Genomic DNA, 16,673 nt, shown 5'->3' on the forward strand with positions numbered 1-16,673 from the left:
TTTATACAGAGTTCTTAAAACAGTATCTAGTGTATAGTAAGAACTTCATAATTACTCACTTTGCATAGTTTTGATAATACACGCATTTTTGTTACCATGGTTTAGTTAAATAACACCAATTCCCCAGAAAACAAGGTTCAAAGTTCAGTTTCCACAATATATTACGTATAATTGCATTAAGCACAAACTTTGCCACTGGCCCTTCAGTCCACAGATCTGTATGTGAATAACAGATGCACATCATGATCAATGGCCAATCACATTACTTTTTACGGACTCTGTCACTGATTGGTCGTATCATATCTGCTTTCAGTTTATGTACAGATGGCATTGTCTCCAATTTTACAAGAATCTCTCAAAAGAGATATTTGACCAACACAGATGACAGTGCAGTAAAGAAATGAAACACTGGAAATGAAATCGACAATGTTTATAACAAAAAAGATGAAGATGTCCCAGGGAAAGTGACACTGGCAAACCAAAAAGCAAGACAAAAACTCTCATGTCAAATGATCTCTCGGAGCTATTTCACAACATTGAAAGTGCAAAGGAGAAAATGTTGAAAGCTGATTCAAACTTACGATTGTGACATTTTGCCCACGTATAGAAAAGATTTGATTGAACCATACTATAAGCGACGTGATTAAAAGAAGGCAAGCACTGACTTTAAATAAGTTTTTTTACATAGAAATAAAGCACTTTAATTCTCAATGTTTCTAATGTTTAAGTAACAGCATACTAAATGAAATTAGTTTTATTATTTTTTTCTTTATTTTTAGCTGACTATAAGGATTTTTAACATTTTGACCAAAAAAAATTTTAGAGGTCATAGAAAACTCATAATTTATTCTATTGATTATCATGATCCCTTTGCATGGTTTCAGCTCGTATGGCCATTTTTACAGTTCCTCATTATCATGCAAAGCAAGGATATCCTGTAGTTGTTGTTAACAGTTATTTTGTCCACCAAGTCAAGTATTAACAAGGAAAACCTCCATTGCTTTTCAGTGTTTCAGAATTTAAAAACTTTGTCATTTCTTTTCTGCTTCTGTCTTTGTATTTTCAAAGTATCTAGGTTCTAATTCTAGTCATGCCTTACCATAGGGTTACCCTCAGAGCCTCCTGATATATCATACACAAAAGTACAGTATTTAAACTCCTTATTTTACTGTTCTTCAATATTCTACCCTATTTCTTCATTCTCCTAAATCTTCTGCCTTAATTTCATGCTAACCTTTTCCTTTTATTCTTTTTCCTGCTAATATCCTACTCTTCCATACTCTCCTTCAACCCCTGAAAGCCTATCAGTTCTTTAATACATTGTCTTCCTTTCAAAATGACACCTGCCCTAGAGCATATCCTTAAGAGAAACTTTTTTAAATTACTGGCTTCTTCCTTATGTTTCATCTACATTTCTGTCAATCAGAAAAGACCAGTGTCTTGCTTGAATTTAAATTATTACAGAAAATTCTGTGTAAGAAAAATGTAAAATTCTAGCTGGACATTGATTAGATTAGCACTTGCCAACAATGATGTGATTGGCAACAAAATAAGAATTGAAAATAAATACTGTGCATTTTTTTTTCACTGTATACATTTTTGTGCCTCTTGAGCCATGTGATTGTGTAGGTGAATACTTTTTTAAAAAGTGAAATTTACATTAAGTATATCCTCATAACAAAAAAAGTCTTGCTTTCAGTTTTCCACTCACAGTAGGTTTGATATAATTACCTCCAAGAGTTCTGAGGCTTTCAGAAGATGAAACCTTCATCTGCCTAATGTTTTCTGCACACACATAGAATGAAGAGCAGGCTGCTGGGAGCTTGAGGAATGGACTAGAGGCAGATAAATTTTGATTTGGGCATGAGTATTTTGCTCAAAGAGAGGCTGACAACCTGATTTGTTCTCTTTAAGACCTTTGAGATTATAGTAAGGTGGCTGGAAGAGGATTCAGTTTGATAGGCTGACTGAACGCTGTCTGAATATTTGTCAGGTTTAAATGCTGAAAAAAGTGTTTAATCTATATATTTAGGTAAATTTTGCTTAGAATTTTTAGTCTGTTACTACCTCTTGAATTTTCCATGGTCATTGCTGCATTTAATGTTAGTTAAAGAGTTCATTTATCAGACAAAAAAAACATCAGTGACTCTGTTTGGCTTATTTCAGTTCATAGTTTCCTAAAGAGATTCCAGGGAAATTCCCAGAAGCCTCAAATTTGTGATGGTAATAGCACCAACATCAATTAATCTGGAATCTCTTTTAAAAACAACAGCAACAACAAACAACAGCAACAACAATTCTCACAACACTTAAAAGAGTTATCTGCCGTAAACAAATTCTTTCCTTCTCAATTTACTTCTCTAAGCCCATTTCACATCATGATTACTAGTTTCATTGGTCATAAGCTGTCATTTTTGTTAGTATATTTTACTGTGCCATGTAATGAAAAATTTTTCGTTAAACCAGTTGTGCATCTCCTACTCTAAAATGGAAGCAGAGAGTGATCATTTGAATGTAGAACATAGTCACTGCACCCTGACTAGAGTAATCAATGCAAGAACATCCTTAAATCTTTTCTTCTGTAACAAGGGCAAACTCAGCTAAAAAGTTTGTTTAAATCATGCTTGGCATATCAAGAGCCTTTAAACTTTATCTATCTCTGACTATCTGTGAATATACCTGACTCATCATCATAGTGCCTTTCAACTTAGCCCCACTCAGCTCAACTGCTCTTCCTGCCTTATACAGATATTTAAAATTCCTTAAGGCTTCTGGTGAAGGCTGCAGGGTTTTTATACTTAATATTATTTTATAGCACAGGAAGTTCATAACTCATGAATATCTCACATTTGCAAAATAAAATGGAGGGACTTTTCTCTATATACTCTAAGTCTGTTTTTGGTCTCTGACTGTGTGGTGGTTGTGTCACATTTGTGTCATAAGCATTTGTTTCTAAGCAGCAATTACATCAGAGTAAAGCTGTTTTTAAAATACTAAAAGGAACAGCAGCAAGAAGAAGTAATGATTTTTAAAAGTCCTTCATAATCTTAATCTGAAATTAAAGAAATCAGAGAAATCTGCTAGCAACACTACTACATTATAGCTTTTCTCCACATATAAAAGCATCTTATATTACTGTTATTTACAAGTGGCTGTTCTTTCACCCATGTTCTTGTCCTCTGTTATCTCCTGTACAGAATAGTACTATTATCTATTATGAAAATTATCTTGAAAAGCAATAAATTATCCTGTTTAGTACCTACATTGATTTGATTAGCTCTGTTTCTATGTTATTACAACATAAATGTTCTTATTGTACATACTTTATTAGTTTTTCTTAATTGCATAACTTATCTTTGATGGCTCACTGTGCTTTATACAGTTTAGTAAAGATCCACACAAAAGATTGACAGTTAATCATTTCAGTGTATTTCCAGGTAGTTCCCAGTGAACTAAATTGTTGTAATGTGTGATGTTAACTCTTTCACTGTGAGGAGGGAGGCATTGTTCCTCAAAGTAATCAGCAGCAAGAGTTTTCCTGGATTACTGACTTTACTCCCTGGATCCAGAGAGGGTCTTCCCAGTATCTAGTCTCTGCGTCTTGCCTTCTGCTTTAGCCTTTTGTCTTGCTTCTTGACTAATATGATTCTTGAGGCCCTACACCTGCTCATCCTAGTGGCATGCCTTTACACCACAATGCCTGGGCAGTGCTAACTTTACTAGGACACCTGCAGAATAGGGAAGAGAGCAAAGATCAGCAGCATGTAGCCTGCCCTGCCCTCTCTCCCTGACTTGGATATCATTCTTAGGTATTCTGGTCTGCTTTGTTGCTTTACTGCAGTCAAAAAGTTTTTTTTTTTTTTTTTTTTTGGAGACTCTACTATAGAACTATAGAAAATTAGAAGTTCTTCCAAACTCAAGCAAAGCCACGTCCTCCTTTATCTCGAGTAGGAGAAGCTTTTGGGAGAGATGCATTTGGAGGAATGACGAAGCAAGGATCACCTTCCCAGCCAGTGAAATAACTGACCAACAGAATGACTCTCACATCCAGATGTTTCCATGGACTTACTATACTCAGAGCACTGTGGCTAGCTCATGAATTAGCATGTTACTTGGCACATAGGTACAAGCTAAATGGTATATCTATATGTATGTTAGAGGTTTCATATCTCCTAGCTGGAGAACTAAGACATAAAACTCCAGCTGTTTAAGGCAGCAAATATATGTGAGTTTAAATGGCAGTAAGTTCAGAGAGGTCACTGTGGTCCAGAGTATAGGGCAAGACTTCTCAAAACTATGAAACTTGAACCAGACCCTACAAGGATGTTGATTCTTAACTCTGCTTCCATGGTTTCCTGCTTCTTAGCATTTGTAGATCCTGACCGTTGGTTTTGTCTCCTTAGAATAGAGAATTCTTAAGGAGCGCCTAATAATAAAAATCCTGATACTTTTCATTTTTAAGTATTTCTGCTTAAAACAACTCTTTCAGAAAACCACTCTTGATTCCAAAGATCCTAATAATAGAAAACTTCTTAACTTCTCTTTGGGTAAGTATAGATGTCCTGCTCTACTGTCAGTTTCTCTTCTCCCTCATTTAGATTATAAATATATAGGGAACTGGAACCATGTGTTTCTTATCCTTACTCTGTAATTCCCTATGGATAAGACTGGTCTGATTCTTACATTGTAATCTAATCACTTACTAAGAGTGATTTTTTTCTTCCACGTATTTGTTGAAGGTGATGGATTAGCCTTTCAAACGCCCCAGCACAAATAGCACTAGTTGTCTTGAGCATTCCTATCAACCGTCTTCCTCTGATCGCTATTCCTGTACCAACTAAATATGCTTCTCCTTCCTTTCTCTGCTAGCCCCATTTCCGTAGGACGTTGAATGTACCTTTGAAGAGATGGCAAGACTTCCCTTCAGAATATGGGCTTTTCTTTTTGGCAGCTCATCTGCATAAACTGGAGATACGCACATTGGTGGGTGAGATCTGACCAAGTACAAAGAAAGCCTTAAGTGAGATCATCCAAGTAAATCTTAAAACCCATCAAGTGAATATATTGCCTTACTTTTTAGTTTAGTAAATGTTTTCAGCCACTGTGTTTTAACTCAGCTTAAATATAATGAGGCTTTGCTCACATCTGTTTGAACTCACTTTTTATAATTCATTAAAAATAATTTCATTCAACTTTTGTTTTCAACAACTAATGAACCTTTTTCCTGTTCTTCTCTTGTGAAAATGGGCTGTTTTCAATATGTGGACCTTAGCATACATAGTGCTTTCTCTTCTTTATCCTTCTTTGTGATCCAGCTTTCATTCTGTTTGGCAGATACTGATAGCTTTGTGATTTTGAAAAAAAATAGCATGTAAGTATACCTTGAGGATACCAGTGAAGTTATTCTTAAATGAACATCTGTATATTGCAAGCTGTTTTTTATAGATCTTCATCTTAAAATCTAATTAAAGACAAATATGGAAGTCTTTTTACCATTAATGCCACAGAGATTCATTTATTTAGCATTAAATAAATATTTATTGACTTCCTACTATGTTCCAGGTGCTGAGGATCTAGCAGTGAATAAGACAAGCGGTGACCCCGCTCATAGCCAGAACACATTCTAGCAGGGTTTGCAATAGAGATACAGATGACAGATAACTAAGAGCACAGCCTGTAGTGATGACAGCTAATTTTCTGATTCTTCTTTTCCCTTTACCATTGCTTCAAGGCCATATTTGCAAACTCAACACAACACAACCTGTAGTGCTGAGTTGAATTTAGTCTCAAGGTGTTACCTTCATCTAGGAAGAGGTATTTAAGGGTCCAGGAAGATGAGGTTAGGAAGGAGATGGTAAGACTTCAGATGTTTTAGGAGACTAAGGATATAAGATTTGATGCCCTTTGGAGAATAGGAAAAGTCAAGAACAGCTCCTAGGTTTAAGCTTGGGTGACTGAGTTGGTGATAATGCAATTAACTAGCTCAAGAGTCTCCGGATGAGAGGCGGGTTTAGAAGTGGGGATAATAAATTTGACTTGGGGCAGTGAAAAATACAAAACTGGAAATCTGAAGAGAAGTCAGAACTGGAAGAGATTTGGCTGTTACCACCATTTCATGTAAATTTTAAAAGGAGAAGGAGCAAGAAGAATAGTCAGCATTGTCAGATATGGCAGGATGAGGATCTTTTAAAAGGCCATTGGATTTGACCTTTGGAAAATCACTGATGACTTCAAGAAGACCGATTTCAGTAGATGTGTACGGGGACAGAGCCACGTGATGGTTGGTTTACACAGTGAAGGGCTGTGATTGTCTAGCCAAGGTCATTGTGCTCTTCCTCCTTGGAAACTTAGAAACTGAGGTCAGAGCTTTTCTCCCTCCCTCAGCTTTCTCCACTCAGGGCCCACAACTGCATACCTGAGCTAGGGGCATGATGGAGGAACAAATTAAGATCTTTGGGTCTCTGGTGGGATAAGGGCCCAAGGATAAAGGAGCCTGATGTTGGTGAGTCAGATATTGCAAGGAGCATCCTCAGTGGGGTACAGTGGGTCAGGCCAGTTCAGAGACCTGGCTCTAGAGAGGGAAAGAGAAAACACACATGTAGATCTCCGCTGGTTGAGGAAACTCTGGACCAAAAAGCTGGGTTGGAATGGGAAACAAAAGGACCTCTAAGGCCGGGAGAAGAAACATGGAATCAGTTAAGAAGTTCTGCCCGGTGAGGGGGTGGAATCTGGCAGAGTTTGGCAGGGGTAGAATCTGAGGTTGCAAACTGATGTTAACTAGAAACTCAAGCAGGGATACCTCGGTTTCTTAGGGCACAGGGACTGGGGATATGCAAAGAGGAACTGTTGGCAGTACTAGTGACCATAAAGATAGTAGTGAGGGGGCAGTTTATGAATTGAGGGGTCATCCCAGCAATAACTGACATACAGGTATTTAATAAATATTTGTGAAGCCAAGAGGGTCAGTAGTTCCTGGGAATCCGGGGTCCTGAGTTTCTGAAGAGACATAAGATACTACCTGGGTTCCATTCAAGGAGAGGATGGAGGCAGTGACTAAGGGGCTTAGGACAGCTTGGAGGTGCAGATCCCCAAATGGAACTTTGTCCCTCGATGGGAGTTAGAAGCGAAGGTCAGGGTTGGGGGCTCAGTCCCTTCACCCTAGGACCTAGGAGTTCCTGTGCATCTACCAGATTTCCCCACCTACACACAGGCACCCTTGGCCTGTAACGCCTTCTCCGCCCACTAGGGGGCAGGGCTCGAGGGGGCTGGTGGCTGTTCTGAAGCCTCGAGGGCCTTCAGTTTCTACCAGAGCCGCTGCGGGTGCTGTCCTACCCATGGCCGGACACAGGCCCTCAAACCTCTGCCTCCTTCCAGGCAGTGGTGGGGGCGGCCCCAGAGGGCCAGTGCCCCTGCGGGTTGACACTCCGACGTGGTTGAACACCCAGGCGGCCCTTGGCAGGCTGAGAGTCTGGCCGGCGGTCCGGCTGCGGGTCTGCCCAGGCCCTGAGGTGTGGGGGATTCCCCCGGGTCCCCTGCCCCACGAATTCCGGGGCTGGATAGCGCCCTGCAGAGCCTGTCTTGGAGCTGGCGAGGCAGGGACCTGGCTGCCAAACCCCTCGGAAGGCGCCCTCCTCGGGCCCTACATTGCCCTGCGGAGCATCCCCAAGTTGCCGCTGCCGGAGGACGTCTCAGGCATACACAAAGAGCTGCAGCAGCTGGCCAGGGAGCTGAGGGAGAAGAGGCTGAGCCTGGGGTACTCGCAGGCCGATGTCGGGATCGCCGTGGGAGCTCTGTTTGGGAAGGTGCTTAGCCAGACGACGGTCTGCCGCTTCGAGGCTCAGCAGCTAAGCCTCGCCAACATGTGGAAGCTGCGGCCGCTGCTGAGAAAGTGGCTGGAGGAAGTGGACGCAGAGAACCTTCTAGGCTTATGCAAAATGGAGATGATCCTGCAGCAGTCTCGCAAGTGGAGACGGGCAAGCAGGGAGCGACGAATCGGAAACAGCCTGGAGAAATTCTTCCGGCGGTGCCCGAAGCCCACACCACAGCAAATCAGCCACATTGCTGGGTGCCTCCAGCTGCAGAAGGATGTGGTTCGAGTTTGGTTCTATAACCGCAGCAAGATGGGCAGTCGGCCAACCAGTGATGCTTCCCCACGGGAGGTTGTGGGGGCTGCGGGTCCTCCATGCCCAGGGACACCAGTGTGCTTTCCCCTGGGACTGGGGATCCCGGTGGGTGTCCCCCACTATACACCTCGCTGCTCGGCAGGGGTAGCCCACCCCTCTGCCCCAGGCACCACTCTGGTCCTCCCCAGACTTTAGGGCTGAGGGACATGCCCTTGGCGGCAAGTTTGGAGAGAAAAGAAAAAGAGAAAACCCAGGATAGGTCCCTGGGGTTCCTTTAAGAACTTTTAGCATTAAGTTCTCATTCACTGTCTAAAGAAGTTAAGAATACATAGCAGGGAATGGGGGGTGGGAATTATTCCAGAAAAACTTGGGAGAGAAGTACGTTTATTGCAGTTTTTTTGTTTTCCCTTTGTTTTTCCCTCGCATTGGTTTCAAGGTACATTACAGTATATAGATGGTTTTGATACTGTGTTTCTTTTTTATTATTAAAGATTATGTCTGTTATTCCTTGTGGTTATGAGTAAACATAGGGTTTAAATTTTTTTATAAACACAATACTAAGTGAAAAATTCGAGTCACAGAAGACTACCTTAGTATACAATTTTTAATTAAAATCAAGCAGAGCTCTTTGTAAACACAAACACAAAATCCAGGATAATAGTTATCTCAAGGGGATGGCTTGAGAATGTGATAAGGAAGAAACACACAGAGTCCACCTAGAGCCCTTGCTGAAAAACCTGAGCTTTCTTGGAAAATTCTTTTTTTTTTTTTTTTCTAATTTACCTTTTCATTTCTAGTGCCCCAGCTTCATGTCAGGATCTCAGTTCATCTCCCCACTTCATGCAGAACCCATAGGCTTATGTCCTGTCCTGCCACAGTCGCTGTATTCTAAACTCCTTTGTTACTGAGGTTGGCAAGCTGGACAGCCAGAGCTTTAGTGCCAGCTGTAGCTTACTCCTCCAGTTTTCAGCTCTATTTGGTTCCCTGGGGATTTCCTTTGCTTTCTCTTGATCTCTGACACAGTTTTGAGGGGATATTTGTAATAGTTAATCCAAACTTCCCTGGTGGCTTTTGCCATTATACGTCAAGTCACTCTTCTAATTTTGTCTCTGAAATTGGTCTTTTCAGTTTTCCACTTCTACTTTGGTCAATTTTGGACACCATATGCTAAATGGAAGTCATTGATCCCTCTGTTTTCAAATCTGCTGTCACACACCTGCCTGTACTATTTATTGTCCTAGAATTCTATCAGTATGTATTATATCAGAGTTTATGTCTTATTTCTGGATACTAATCTTGTCAATTTTTGCTTTTTTTGTAATCAGTCTGCAAAGATTTGATCTATAGATATTTTCAAAGTATAAGCTTTTTGACTCTTATTCTACTTACTACTATTTTTATTCCCTAATTAATTTTCACTTTATACTTCTAAATTTTTTCCTAATTTCTTCTGGTTTTTATCGTTGCTCTTTTTAATAGTTTTTACATGAGTACTTAGTTTCTTTTCTTTTTTTTTTTTTTTCTAGTGAGTGTATAGAAAATAACTCTTGTGGGCCTGAGAGTGTAAACCAGGGGCCCAATAAGAGACTTAACTCTGATCTTGACCTCAAGGCCAGCGCTAATTTTACTATCACACAAGTCAGTCATGACTAAGCTTTCTATTTAATCTTTTCTTCCTGAGGCTGTAGAAAATTTACCTTTACGGCCAGGCACGGTGGCTCAAGCCTGTAATCCCAGCACTTTGGGAGGCTGAGGCGGGTGGATCACGAGGTCAAGAGATCGAGACCATCCTGGTCAACATGGTGAAACCCTGTCTCTACTAAAAATACAAAAAATTAGCTGGGCATGGTGGCACGTGCCTGTAATCCCAGCTACTCAGGAGGCTGAGGCAGGAGAATTGCCTGAACCCAGGAGGTGGAGGTTGCAGTGAGCCGAGATCACGCCATTGCACTCCAGCCTGGGTAACAAGAGTGAAACTCTGTCTCAAAAAAAAAAGAAAATTTACCTTTACGTGTGTGTGTGTGTGTGTGTGTGTGTGTGTGTGTGTGTGTGTGATAAAATGTAAAATTTGCCATTGTAGTAATTTTAAGTGTAAATTCAGTGACATTAGTTACATTCACAATGTTAGGCAACCATCACCACTATCCATTTCCAACATTTTTCAGTCACTCCAAACATAAACTCTTCTCATTAAACAATAACTCAATTCCCCTACCCCTTAACCCAGTAACCTTTAATCTATATTTCTGTGAATTTGCCTGTTCTAAGCAGTTCATATTCATGGAATCATACATTTGACCCTTTGTATCTGGCTTATTTCACTTAGCATGTTTTCAAGGTTCATCTATGTTGTAGTATGTATCAGAACTTCATTTTTGTTTTGACTGAATAATATTCCATTGTATGGATGTACCACATTTTGTTTATCCATTCCTATGATGATGGGCACTTAGATTATTTTCATTAATAGCCACTGGGCTATTGTGAATATTACTGCTATGAACATTTGTGTGTAAAAGAATCTATTTGAGTAGCTGTTGTTTCTGTTCTCTTGGATGTACACACAGGAATGGAATTTCTGAGTCATATGGTAATTCTATGCTTAACTTTTTGGGAAACTGCAAAATTGTTTTTCATAGTGAAGACACCATTTTACATTCCCACCAGCAATGTAAAAGAGTTCCAGTTTTTCCATATCCCTGCCAACACTTGTTATTTTTTAAAAAATTATGACCATCTTGGTAGCTGTGAAATGGTATCCCATTGTGGTTTTGATTTGTATTTCCCTAATAACTAATGATGTTGAGCATCTTTTCATGTGCTTATTGTCTATTGTATATCTTCTTTGAAGAAATGTCCATTCAAATCCTTTGGCCATTGTAAAAATTGGGTTGTTGTTTTTTTTCTTCATATAGTCTGGATACTAAGCCCTTATTAGATAGATGATTTGCAAATATTTTCTCTTATTCTGTGGGTTTTCCTTTCACTCTTTTGACAGTATCTTCTGATGCACACAAGTCTTTAATTTTTATTAAGTCCAGTTTATCTATTTTTTCTTTTACTGCTTGGGCTTTTGGTATTGCCAAATGCAAAAGCATGAAGATTTGCTCCTGTGTTTTCTTCTATGAATTTTATAGTTTTATTTATTAAATTTAGGTCTTTGATTAATTTCAAGTTAATTTTTGTATATGGTATGAGGTCAGGGCCCAACTTCATTCTTTTGCCTGTGAATAGCCAGTTTTCCCAGCACCATTTGTTGAGAAGTTCTTTCTGAATTGAATGATGTTAGCACCCTTGTCAAAAATCAGTTGACCACACACATGAAGGATTATTTCTGGGCTCTCAACTCTCTTCTATTGGTCTGTATGTCTGTCTTTATGCCAGTACCACATTGTTTTGACTATTGTAGCTTTGCAGTAAGTTTTGAAATTGGGAAATGTGAGTCTTTCAATTTTGTTCTGTGCCATTGTGGGTCACTTGAAATTTCATATGAATTTCAGGATCAGTTTTTCCATTTCTGCCCAAAACACCATTGAGATTTTGATACAGAATGCATTGAACCCTCAATGTTGCTTTAGAGAGTGTGGTCATCTTAACAGTTTTAAATCTTCCAATCCATGAACACAGGATGTCTTTTCACTTATTTTTGTCTTCTTTGATTTCTTTGAGCAATGTTTTATAGTTTTAGTGTACAAGCCTTTAATTTCCTTAAAGTTATTCATAAATATTTCATTCTTTTGGATACTACTGTAAATAGAATAGTTTTCTTCGTTTCCTTTTAAAATTGTTCATTGCTAATGGATAGAAAAACAACTGATTTTCCTGTGTTGATTTTGTATCCTGCAGCTTTGCAGATTTAGTTCTAACAGGTTTTTATGTGCATTCTTTAGGGTTTTCTACATATAAATCATGTCATCTGTGAATAAAGATAGTTTTGCTTCTTCCTTTCCAATTTGGATACCCTTTCTTTTTATTACCCAATTGCTCTGTCAAAAACTTGTAGTACTGTGTTGTATAAAAGTAGCAGAAGGGGACATCCTTGGTTTTTTTTTGTCCTTAGGAGAAAAACTTTCAGTCTTTTCACCACTGAGTATGATGTTAGCTGTGGCTTTTTCATATGTAGTATTATTCATGTTGAAGAAGTTCCTTTTTTCTTAGGTTATTGAATGTTTTTATATGCAAGGGTATGGGTTTTTGACAGTTTCTCTGAAATAAATGAAAAATGCTTAAGGGATATATGAAATCCTGTGGCTATTTCATAAGATTATGCTAACTACCAGTGCGACTACTTCCTTCCTCAGTACTACCATCACCATTGCACCTATGCCTAAGGGACCTAAGCATCATTTTTTCCCCCAACGCTAAGGGTGGTTATTTCTCTGTTTCGAGGGAATCTTATTCTCATGACATCCTTCTAAGAGTAAATGACTCACCTGGGGTGATGAAAATAAGTTTTAAATCAGATCTTCCATAGTCCACAATATGAAGCAGCCCCAGATGTAGCTTAGCTTTCAGGAATGAACTTTTGGTGAAGTACTTATAAAAGAAAAAGTCAAGTAAATATTCATGCTGCTCTTAGATTCTTCTAACTCTTTAAAAAGGTTATTTAATTATAAACAAATTGTAACAACTTTAATTTTCAGAACATACCTATAAGCTGTATTGTTTCAGGTGGACAATGGAGATATATCAAGATTATACATATATACTTGTATAAGATTAGCTTGAGTTCCCAGTTTATTTACTCAAGAATATAGAATCACATTGGAAATATCATGGCCACAGAGCAGGGGTAAATGAACCATATACATCAGCACAGCTTCCCATGGTCCAGCATCCTTGATGATGGTGCCCAAAATAAGGCACTGCATAAAAAGGGTGGAAATGAATTCCACACTAGTTTTTTTTTATCCTTGGGGCTACATCAGTGCTCAAGAAAAAATGTCTGCTCTTAATGCTTCCATTTAAGAGAATGTTTGGAGACGTTAAGCTCCTTCTGGTTCTTGGACCAAACTCGGCAACAGTGAATCCACAACTTCATCGAGCAGAAGAATCTGAATTAGTACCTGGATCTCTGATCCCAGCTTACAACATCCCAGTGAGACCATTTCCTCCACACAAGCTCCTGGGACCCAGCTTAACAAATGTATGCTTTTTCTTCCTGTCAGTATCTAATGGTAGAGCACTGAGGATCCATATAAGTTAGCAAAAATGGAGCCAAACCTTAATTCCTTAGCTTTAGATTTAATAGGCGACTAGGCACTTACTATTGGATTATCCCACTAAAAGTCACATGGCACCAACTCCATTTCATCCTTTTCCTAGACAGTCCTTCTTGAAATCCTTGGAAAGGAGATGTTTCTGCAGAGAGTCAGACAGTGTTGAATGCCAGGATAAACAACTCTGATTGTGTCGTGAGCGTAAGATCTGTGAAGAGGCGCTGACCCCAGCTGCTCCTTCAGTTCTTCTGCAGCCTCTACAGATGTGGAGAAGTTGTGATGGGCTCTCAATCTCAGGGAACAGCTCTTAGAGTCCACCTCAGCCCCCACATAGCTGCATCATCGACACAGCTGCCCCACCGCTACTTAGTCAAAGCCTCGTATGTGTCCCTAATCAGCTTCACATAATTTACAAGATTTTCTCTTGACATGCTGTGAAAAGGGAAAAGGCTGGACCTTAGGGAAACCTTAATACTGAAGTAATTTCAGATTTTTCAGAGATTTAAGATGGTAAGTAGAAACTTTAAGAATAACATACCTTAAACAGAAAAATAACCACCCTGAGAGTTGGAAGAACACCAAGAATGTGTTGTTAAGTAGTTAACAATGTTAAATGTTACAGAGATCAAGTAACTTAAGAAATCAAATAAGATACATTGGCCAGGCGTGGTGATTCAACGCCTGTAATCACAGCCCTTTGGGAAGCCAAGGTGGGGAGACTTGAGGTCAGGAGTTCGAATACAGTCTGACCAACATGGTGAAATCCTGTCTCTATTAAAAATACAAAAATTAGCTGGACATGGTGGTGCACACCTTAATCCCAGCCACTCAGGAGGCTGAGGCAGGAGAATCACAGCCTGGGCAACAAAGTGAGACTCTGTTGCCCAGTGAGATTTAAAAAGAAAAATCTCAGTGAGTTTTTAAAAAAAAGAAAGAAAGAAAATCTACTAAGACATATCATTTCAATAACAAAGATGCCATTGATGCCTTTAGTAATAATTTCAGTGGCATAGTTAGTAAAGACAGATGTCAAACAACAGTCCAAAGTCTTCATATTTGCCCAGATTTTCCCCTGCCTCAATTTAAAAAATGAATTTCAACTCCTGACTCCAGTAGATCTTCACTGTCATTCTGAAAATGTTCCTTTGTCAAACATTTTGGTTATCTTATATTTCCTATAGACAAGGCAAGTGTTTTTAATCTGAAGATGCTTTTTCCCCTTAGAGTATAATCAGAATAGTGTTTTTGCACATATGTGCATTTTCTTTAAAGATGGTTGATAGCCTTCATCACCTTTTCAAGGGGAATATAACTCTTATTAAGATTTACAGTTTCAGAATTTTAAAAGTACCTTCCCTTTTGCCACCTTTTTCAAATGATTTTCTTTGACAGTACCTATCTAATAGGAAATTTCTGGTTTTCTTTGAATCTGTATTTTCTAGATATCTCTAGCTCAGTGTCATATCAAGGCTGAGAATTGCATTTTACATGAGTCTTATAAGTTCAGACTAAATAATGTAGTGATTATTACCTTTCTTGTATCAATCCTTGGCACTTCAGTTAAAACCTTATCATAAGGAACAATTTCTTTTTTTCCTAGAAGTTTCTTATTCACTAAGAAATCATGAGGTGTTTGGATATCTGCCCTTATTTCAAAGCATGATCTTTTTCTTGAATTAGCATCTGTTTCTATAATTTCATGTTTTTGAAATAGATATACTGTATATCCTTACTTATTATACTAAATCTGTTTTATGGGGATTCATTTTTCAAAATAGCCACTTTTGTTTATGCCTTTCTTCTAGAAATAGTCTTGCCTACCAAACAGTATTGATTTTCTTGGCAGAATCTATTCAAGATGAATTCTTTTCAGAATGCAAAATGGTATTATCTATGTCAAACAATGTTTTTAAAGTGAAAACTACAAAGCCGTTGCAATTAAATCCTACTGGCAATGTGTACTTGACAAAGTGATTCTAAACTGAAAGAATAAAACTTAGGAAGATAGTTAAGGAAATCTTGACGGTAAAGTTTTAGGTGGCCAATTATTTAACAGTGTGTTGGTGGTGATGGGCAAAATAACAGAAACAAATATGGGACCACTCTATTTATTGGAAAGTGCATTGGTACAACCTTCATGAAAGGCTGTTAGGTAATTCGTGTGGAAAGCTTTTAAAATGTGCATTCCCATTGGCCCATCATCTCAACTTTAAAGAATTTTTATAAGAAGATAATTGTGTGTGGCTGGGTGCGGTGGCTGACATCTGTAATTCCAACACTTTGGGGGGCCAAGTCAGGCAGATCATGAGGTCAAGAGATCAAGACAATATTGGCCAAAATGGTGAAACCCCTTCTCTACTAAAAATAAAAAATTTAGCTGGGTGTGGTGGTGCGTGCCTATAGTCCCAGCTGCTCGAGAGGCTGAGACAGGAGAATCACTTGAACCCGGGAGGTGGAGGTTGCAGTGAGCCAAGATTGCACCACTGCACTCCAGCCTGGCAACAGAGTGAGATTCCATTTCAAAAAAAAAAAGTAAAAGTAAAAGAAAATAATTGTGTGCGTGTGCGTGTGTGTGTGTGTGTGTGTGTGTGTGTAAGGATTTAGCAAAAAGCATGGTCATGCAGCACTTTTTTTACAATTTTAACAAAAAATTAGAAAGAACCTAAATGTTTAACAAAGGATTAAGTAAATAAAATTAAACATATACAGTTATAATTATATTATAGAACCACAGTTTTGATAGAAAGTTCAGAGTAAATTGTTGAATGAAGCAAAACAACTTATTTTTTTTTTTTTCTTTTTTTTTTTTATTGCATTTTAGGTTTTGGGGTACATGTGATGAACATGCAAGATTGTTGCATAGGTACACACATGGCAGTGTGCTTTGCTGCCTTCCGTCCCCTCACCTGTATCTGTCATTTCTCCCCATGCTATCTCTTCCCACCTCCCCACCCCCCGCCCCTCCCCCATTTCCCCCCAACAGACCCCAGTGTGTAGTGCTCCCCTCCCTGTGTCCATGTGTTCTCATTGTTCAACACCCGCCTATGAGCGAGAATATACGGTGTTTGATTTTCTGCTCTTGTGTCAGTTTGCTGAGAATGATGGTTTCCAGGTTCATCCATGTCCCTATAAAGGACGTGAACTCATCGTTTTTGATGGCTGCATAATATTCCATGGTGTATATGTACCACATTTTCCCTATCCAGTCTATCATCGTTGGGCATTTGGGTTGGTTCCAGGTCTTTGCTATTGTAAACAGTGCTGCAATGAACATTCGTGTGCACGTGTCCTTGTAGTAGAATGATTTATAATCCTTTGGATATATACCCAG

General features: G+C 39.0%; 2 protein-coding genes across 16 annotated transcripts in view; both read left to right on the forward strand.

Annotated features, from left to right (window-relative positions):
- ARB2A (ARB2 cotranscriptional regulator A) overlaps positions 1–16,673 on the forward strand; it is a 505,249-nt gene that overhangs the window by 360,801 nt on the left and 127,775 nt on the right. The window contains exon 11 of one of the 15 annotated variants that reach the window (XM_074383640.1): positions 13,449–16,224. The exons of 13 other annotated variants lie outside the window; for them this stretch is intronic. In XM_074383640.1, coding sequence (XP_074239741.1) covers positions 13,449–13,462 — 14 coding nt within the window. In that variant the 3' untranslated portion in view covers positions 13,463–16,224. Of the gene's footprint in view, positions 1–313; positions 659–13,448; positions 16,225–16,673 lie in introns of those variants that run through there. One more of the 15 variants, XM_074383614.1, reaches the window with a different exon arrangement.
- Positions 2,845–13,442, forward strand: POU5F2 (POU domain class 5, transcription factor 2). Its single transcript, XM_074383674.1, has one exon. It carries the CDS (start codon positions 7,335–7,337, stop codon positions 8,316–8,318), a length of 984 nt encoding a protein of 327 aa, XP_074239775.1. The 5' UTR covers positions 2,845–7,334; the 3' UTR covers positions 8,319–13,442.

The sequence above is a fragment of the Saimiri boliviensis genome, chromosome 1 (genome assembly GCF_048565385.1).
Source record: "Saimiri boliviensis isolate mSaiBol1 chromosome 1, mSaiBol1.pri, whole genome shotgun sequence".
NCBI lineage: Eukaryota > Metazoa > Chordata > Mammalia > Primates > Cebidae > Saimiri > Saimiri boliviensis.